The sequence below is a fragment of the Natator depressus genome, chromosome 5 (assembly GCF_965152275.1).
Source record: "Natator depressus isolate rNatDep1 chromosome 5, rNatDep2.hap1, whole genome shotgun sequence".
Classification (NCBI taxonomy): Eukaryota; Metazoa; Chordata; order Testudines; family Cheloniidae; genus Natator; species Natator depressus.
The window spans coordinates 66,919,147-66,927,371 of NC_134238.1; the positions used below are offsets into that span (position 1 = coordinate 66,919,147).

The 8,225-nt window shown below is 41.2% G+C and overlaps 1 protein-coding gene across 2 annotated transcripts in view; it reads right to left on the minus strand.

Moving 5' to 3' along the window:
• The window catches only part of EFNA5 (ephrin A5), a 265,947-nt gene extending 258,440 nt beyond the window's left edge, over window positions 1–7,507 (minus strand). The window contains exon 1 of one of the 2 annotated variants that reach the window (XM_074952923.1): window positions 5,845–7,507. In XM_074952923.1, the coding sequence (XP_074809024.1) occupies window positions 5,845–5,969 (125 nt within the window). In that variant the 5' untranslated portion in view covers window positions 5,970–7,507. The remainder of the gene's footprint in view (window positions 1–5,844) is intronic. The other variant, XM_074952922.1, reaches the window with a different exon arrangement.
• Between the last annotated feature and the right edge of the window lie 718 nt (window positions 7,508–8,225).

An 8,225-nucleotide genomic window follows, 5' to 3' on the forward strand; every position in this document is an offset into this window, starting at 1 on the left:
TGTGAGTTTAGCCATCTTTATTAATTAAAAAAAACTTTCATATTTCCTTTCTTTTCTTGGTGATTGTTACATTTATGCTATTCTCCCCACCACCACCACTTTTTAAAGACACTTCTGTGTGTCTGTGTACATGTATGTGTATGTATGTATGTATGCCCCTCCCTAAGACTGCAAAGGCCAGGACTCCTGAAGGACTAATTATATTTATTCATTTTCCCAGCCCAGCATGGCACTGGTAGATTGCTGGGCTCATAGCAACAGGGGAGAAAAAGAAAGGCTCATCTTTATCTGTCCTTCTCCAAGGAAATAGGGCCAGTGGGCAGAGTGTAATGAAATGCCCTCACTATGGGCATTTGCAAAAGTTTAAATGGGAAGAATTTCAGGACAGTAATTTACCCCTTAACTAAATTTCCTCCCTGCAAAGATGTGGGCCTGTAAAACTATTGTGCAGGTTTCACAGAGGGACGCCATGACTAATTCAACCAAAAGGTATTTTTTCAGAGTCACAAAGGGTACAGTAACATTATTAAAATCTGCTAAGCTAGGTGAAATGAACTACTGAAGCCTCTACTGCTGCATGTTTAATCATAAGAAATGTATTGGGCCAGAGATCTTATTGTCTTTCTGATTTGAGCTGCCAGATAAAACTATCCCTCCAAATACAAGACATATCGTACCCAAAGATGGAAAGACTGAATACTTCTAGTACTTAAAGCAGTATGTCCCTTTTGAAGTTTAACAAATTCTGAATGATCAATATCAAACACCTTGGTTCTCCCCACTTTGCTCCCAACACCGATTCAAACTGATCAGTTGAAATCTATACTCTCTGAGCTCCAACCCTTTCCATGTAATTTCCCTCATTTCTGCAGGAATATTTCATGGTTTTAAAAAATAAACCCATCCATACGACTTGTGCATTTGAAATCAACATATTCTGGCCAAATTTTCAAACGCAAGTGCATAAAGATGCTGAGGTACTTAGATGTATGACTCAGTTTTGAGAAGTCAACAGAAGCTGAGGGTGCTCATTAACTCTGAAAACGAACCTGAAAAATCTGTCCACTTCTTTCAGGCTCTGATACAGGAAATCACTTAAGCGAACACTTATCTGTTAGCATATACTTAAGTCCTGTTTATTATAATGGGACTTAAACAGGTACATAAGTGCTTTTGTGAACACAGATACTTCCCTGAATCAAGGGCTAAGTGCCTAACTATGGATTCAGCTTCCTAACTTTAGACACCTGCATTGGAAATTTTAATCTATTCATGGAATTTACAGGAACATGCTCATTTTTCTACTCTGTACTTGAGACCTCAAGCAACTATCCTAATGAGAACTCTAATATTGATGAGTCAAATTATGGCATCACTTATGATTATCAGAACCATCCAGTTAGAGATTAAAATTATTTTGACTATATTGTTTCCAGTAGACCCTCATATATACACACATATCTATATCTAGAGCGATCAACCCATGAATACAAATAATTATATTGAATTTTAAATTACATATATTTTTACCAAAGTTATTTATTACGGCCAACGGCATACACCCTTCTCATGTAAATACCGCTCATTTCAACAGAATTAGTTCCAAGTGAGACGAGCAAGATTTTGCCCTTTGTATTAGTGATAAGAGATTTGACCTAACTAGAAACACACACTATTTAAAATTCTTTAAAACCAGAATCAATTTATAAATTCTACATAACATGCAACTCTTGAAATAACTTTTATAATTAAACAGAAATTGCAGTCTTGAAATGCAATCCTGCAATGAGTACAGCGCATAGCACTTACTACGGCAAGTAGTCCAATTTGACTTCAGTAATACTACTCACAACGGCAAGTGCTCAGTAGCTAGCAATTGCAGGATCTGGCCCTAAACGGGAGAAATGTCGGTGACCGAATCGTCATCATCAAGGTACTGATGAGTCAGATGAAATCAATACGTTGCATTCTGAATGAACTCTCAAAACTATGTTAAATGTTGCACACAGGAACGTGGCTATGACAAGAATCTTACTATGTCTCTACAGTGAAGTGGTACTTCTGCAGTCACAGATGTAAGACTAATGTGTTTTAGGAGAAGATCAGAATTCACAAGCACTTTAACATCTACAAAACCACGTATAAAAATCACTTGCATAAAATTTTCAAGAATACCTATTGTAAAATATTCTATCCACAAATTTTTACACAGGCGTTTCACCTGTAATAAAGCAACCTTATTTTACCACATTTTAGAAAGCTTCACATTTATAGAAGTGGAACACATGTTTTTATTTGGAATCAGCATATGGAATTTATGAGGAGTCATATATTTTGTTAATTAAAGTGACATAATAGGAAGTAAGCAAAATGATACTTCTAAGTGATTTTTCTGAAAATATATTTGGATGATTTAAAAATAAATTATTTTGTTATATTACTAACCGTATTACAGAAGATATTTTAACTATTCTACCAGGATTTTGGCATCTATTCAAAAAATATCCAATACAAACCTTTGTAATATACTCATGGTGTTTTATTTAAGGAAGTGTGTTTCATACTGCAGGCACTAATCTATTTGCACCACTCATCAGATTGTTAATATGACTTTTTAATAATAATAATAATAATAATAGGAATTATTTCTGTTTTCATAAGTTGTTTAGTTAGGTTAGTAACTATAAAACCAAGATATAGCTGTACTTGTTAGAAGTACATGAAAAATCTATTCACTCAAAAGGTTTGAAGAAACTGTATTGTAGAGCATTTTTCTATTTTCTTACGCTTGAATTGAAATTTGAATTTTTAACTGAATAATTACTTCACAGTGGATTGGTAATTTTGGATAAATATTATAAAAAAGTAAGTTAAACTATTATAGCTACATTAGAGGTCAAAGAAATACAACATTATTTCACCTGCCAATTCAGATTGTTAATATCCAATTAGGTATTGTTTTTGATTGCCACGTTAGTAAAAACAAAATGCAGTCAATCCTCTGACATACAAAGAAAAATTACTGACAAGTTATGACTATTGAACAACTAACTAGTTTTAAAATTTTGATAACCAGACTGAATGTTACCTTCTGAACTTAGATCCTGACAAAGGCAATACAAAATACAAAGCAAGTTTTCCTCCCATCCTCTTATGTATATTCAAACAGATGTTTGCCTGTTTTTATAGCACAAGATTGTGGAACTTGATAGGCATGAACAAAATACAGATTTTTACTGCCACTACTCTATAAAACAGAAGAGTAGCTCTTTATAACTTTACCATATTTTAACTCTTGAACAAACATGTAATATAGAAGCAGATACTTTAAAAAAAAAAAAGGCTGCTTCCTATTTTAAGATATCAAGAAAGTGTTTTTTGTTTAGTTTTGCTTTGTTTTTTAAGAAGAGATGGCTTAAAATAATTTTTAATGAACTCATGCTCCTCCTGTATTTGGAAGTTTAACAAAACCAAAAAGTTTTCTTTGAAGATGTTGAAAGTTTAAGTTACAAAAGGTTATTTTACAGTGATGTAAATTTATAAAGTTTAATAAAAATCATTCCAAAGCAACCCATTAAATACATACTACTTATTGTCACATTAAATATTATTTCAAGTATCTTCACCTTTTTACAAGCCATGCATAATAACTACACACAGAGAAGCAGAAAAGTTAAAATTATAGACTTTGTTTAAAAAAAATCTCCATACTAGCAACATGTGCATATCATTTGGTCAAATTTACTCCCTCAAATATTTCTCTATCTTTACAGTAGAGTAAGTGAACATTGTTTGTTTGAGGGTTGATTTTTTTTAAAAATGATTTTACTGTGTTTCATTTCAACTTTATTTTAAGAAAACTTTGTTTGATGACACAATATTTTTTAAAGAGGCATATGCTTTAAAATATATCTAAGTGTGATGGGAGGTAGGACCTTCCTTAATTCTACTGTAGTAGTACTTTAATGTTATGCCCGTGGTGACAGATTTTTTTTAAAAAAGTATAGTTACTCATCACAACTAAAAAATTATCCAGATAAATCATTGTTTTCTGTCACTGTTCTTTTACATCAGTTTAACTTTACTGAAAAGCTGCCATCAGAAACATAACATTAAAGAACTAAGCTAACTAGCAAACTCCAGGCACTTGAAAATTCTGCCAGTTAACTTTGGCTTCAAAAATAGGTGATACCAATGGTATACAGAGTACAAAGATATTCTGCAAACAATGCAGATGTATTAAAAAACATGACATGTAACAAAAATCAATGTGCTAATCGCAATCCAAACAGCAGTATCAGAAACATAAAACAGAGATAACCTAAAGTCCTCAAATTTACTTTGACTAGGGTGACAGGTTTAAAAAAAAAAAATCTGCTCACATTTACTTTAACAAGGCAAAAATATAACAGGTGACTTTTTACCTAAACATATGGATACCATTTGGAACAGGACTGAAATATCATTATACTGAAGTAAAGGGGAAATAACAGGAACACTGATAGATGCTAAATAAAACCTCTTATTTCAAAGAAGGTTCATTTAACATTATGAATAGAAAGTTCTGAAATAAAAATCTTTCATTTATAGCTACACTATCCAAAAACGTGCAAAGATACAAAAAAAAAAATCTTTTAGCACAATCCCAACTGGAAAGCTTGCAGTCTATTTGTCTTGTCAACTATAATTCAAGAACAGTTTGATTCTCACTAAGTGGCTCAGTGAACAACTCGTTCCTCCTCCCACACCAACATTTATAAATGTAGTTCTAAACCATCAGATGCCCCTTTTATTGTGAGTGCATCACTAACTATTGCACTTGAATTTGCTATGACAACTTGAGCAAGAGAAGCTGCCCTTTTTCATGGGAAACATTCAGTCCAGGACTCATCTACAAGTGCTGAACTTTTAGAAGTTGGAGGCTTCTTTGCTCCGTTAATGTGACTTAACCAGCTTACATAAGTTCATGCAGAGGGACGCTGCTCCTTTACTCCATCTCTGAAGCCCTGATACGGAACAGCTGCCACATGTGGCTGCAAGGAAGCCAGTTCCAGGCGCCTCTACAATCTCAATCCAGGCAAAACGTTTCCCTTCTCTCCCTAGCGAAACCCTCTTACAGAAAAGTAATTCCGCCCCCCCAGAACAAATCCACTATAAACAGGTTCACTATAACGGAGGCGGCAGTGCACTGAAACAGTTCAAGACTTTCATTTCACATCGTTATAAAGAGCAGCAGAGGTCAGTGTAAATGGGTTTCACTACATATCCAGAATAGGGAATTAGATTTTAAAATGTTTATAAACGCATATGCTTACACATATGCCGATATATGTACAGACACATATACACAGAGTTCATTATTAACTGTAGATGCCGCACCTCCACTTTGATACACAAGTATCACTATTTGGCCCTCTAAGGAACCAAAGTGCCAAGCACAAGGGGGCAGTTAGCCTGATGCAATATTGTTTGCTATGCAGAACGGGGAAGACCCAAACTAAGAGTTCCCCCTCCTGCTGCACTTAACGCAGCCCGAAGAAGAAAGTTTTCGCCCCTCTTGCAGACAAGTAGGTTTCCAGGCACTGGTCGAGAGACTCCTACTCCAGCCCCGGAGGGCGCTGCCCGGAAGCCCTTCTCTGTCGGCTACGTGAAGTGGGGGGACAGCCCCTTCCTCTCCTTCCCAGTCCTCGTCGCCTGTGCTCGGAGCACGTGTACAGCCGGAGGAGCGCTCCGATCTCCCCCGGCGTACGGCGCTGCTCACTCCTCACGCCCTCCATGGGAGAAGAGCCCAGCACAGCGGGTGCTCGGGGATCGGCTCCCACGCCCGCCCCTCGCCCTTCTTACCTGGGGTTGGTGCTGTTCCAGTAGACGGCATAGCGATCGGCCACCGCCTTGGAGCCGGGATCCTGGCTGAACACACACATCCAGAGCACCAGAAACACCAGCGTCAACATCTCCACGTGCAACATCACTGAGTCCCGGCCCACACCGCCACCGGGGGGTGTCCACTCAGGCAGTCAAGTCACAGAAAGGGCAGGGAGGGGGCCACACGGAGGCTGCACTGACAAGCCGCAGCAAGACGCCCCCCCGATAGGGTGTGGCGGGGGGGGGAGGATCCTTGGGTCCCTTCAGGAGCCGCTGGAGCTTAGTCACCCCGGCAGGGGGATGTGGGAGCCGAGCCGGGCGGCGGCAGCCGGGAGTCCAGTGCAGAGCCCACGAGGAGACATACACCGGTGCCGGGAGGCTGCTAGCGCTAGGCTGGGGGCTCCTCTCAAGGCACCGCTCTCCGGCCTCTTGCAAAGTTACTTGGTGGCTGGTGGCACATGCGGGGAGGGGATTCAAGGTCCTTCCTTCCTTCGCAGCCCTCCGGCTCGGGAGGCAGCTGCAACCGGTTCAGGTAAGCGCGCGAGGATGGAGGGGCACCAGCAGCAACAAATCTTCCCTCTGGCGCCCTCCCCCCCGGGGTCCTGGGAATGTGTCCAGGCAGCTGGGCCGGGCGGGAGGCGAATCCGTGCAGCCAGTACAAAGTTTACGGCTCTCCCCCCACACACACACACACTGCAGAAGGGCAGCACGCGAGCCCCGAGGAGTCCGGCTGCTGCGCGGATGGAGCTGGGGAGCCTGCTCTGCAGCAGAGAGCGTCTCGGGTGGAGGACACTTCGTGGGGTGGGTTTCTTGTCCTTCCTGTTCCTGGGCGCTGGATGCACCACGGACCGAGCCACAGCAAAGGCACAAAAAGCGGCCAATCCAAGCAGTACTGCGGCGCGGGACTCGAGCAGATGGAAATGAGGGTGTTTTAGGAGAGGCTGTAAAACCAGCCGAACCCCGCAGGCGCGGAAACTGAAAGCCCACAAACTCCTCTGGTGATGCTGGTGTCAAGCCGCCTCCTCTGCACAGGGAACGAGATGGAGCCGCAGGAATCTCCTCCCTCAGCTTCCCAAAGTGTCTGTGTTAGAATAAAGCAGGGTCCATCCCTGAACCGTCGACTTGGGAAGAAGGACGAAACAGTTTGAAAGAGCGAGGGAAGGGGGAGGAAAGCAAGCACCCCTCAGAGGACTACATCAGAAAACAAATCAAGCCTTCGTCTTGGTCTTGCCCGGCAGCTTTTCCCGCTGAAGAAAAAAATATTCCGCCCTAGCAAGCAAATACACTTGAATGCAGCGGCGGGGGGTGGGGGGGGAGTCAGTTTTGCAAAAAAAAAAAAAATGTTTGGGAGGGGGGATATTTAAACTGTCACGCCCCCTTTTGCAACGCTGGTCCCTTCACTGCCTGTAAATCCGACATCAGCAGCCTAGGAAAATCTAGGAGCCTAGTGCTCTGGGCGTCTGTGTGCGTGTGCATGTGCGTGTGCAACAGACAGCTGCATAGCTATATACACGGTATATATATATATATATATATATATATACACACACACACGCACATACATACACATGCGTGTGCGTCAGAAAAGAGATCTGGAAGCTGGTGTGTGCGAGGAGTAGAGGCACGGAGGAGGCGCAGACATCTAGCTCGGAGCACAGGCGCTGCTGGTTGATCATGTGGGATTTTTGCATGCAGTTTACTTGAGCAAGGGAGGGGGGGATGTGCCGGCGCAGCCAGTCAGGGCACAGCCTGCTGTTTGCTTACAGACTGCTTTTTTTCCCCTTTTTTTTTTACTGCACGCGGATTGGTTTACGACGCGAGAAAAGGGGCGTTTCTTATTCCCCCCTACCCCATGCCAAAAAATTTACCCAGCCTCACCTTCCTGAAACCTGACTAATTGAATTACAAGGAGATCCGAGTGGTCCGTGTATGGCCTTACTGCTAAATGTAACCATTTCAACCCAGGTTCTGTCTAGGGGTCCTCTCTCACTCACATACACGCCCATAAACTCAATCTTAAGAGTGTGCAGCAGTCACTGAAAAGAGTGTAGAAAATAATTCAATCGTGCAATAAAGCTCCTTCATCACTTAGTTTAGATTTAGATATATGATTTATACGCCACCGGGGATCTGACATCAGCTGTTACTGGATGAGATGCCACAGGATCAATTGAATTGGTTTGCAAAATTGCAACGCTAATCTTAAATATTACATAATCAAATTAAAACCGGACGGTTGTTTAGCAGTCTGGAAAACAGATTTAATCCTCTTCTTCCAACAATTGCATTTTGGCTTGCTAAACGGCTGTGTGTGTCTTTAAAGTAGTTTATTCAAGCGAGAGTTTATAATTGGGCGTGTC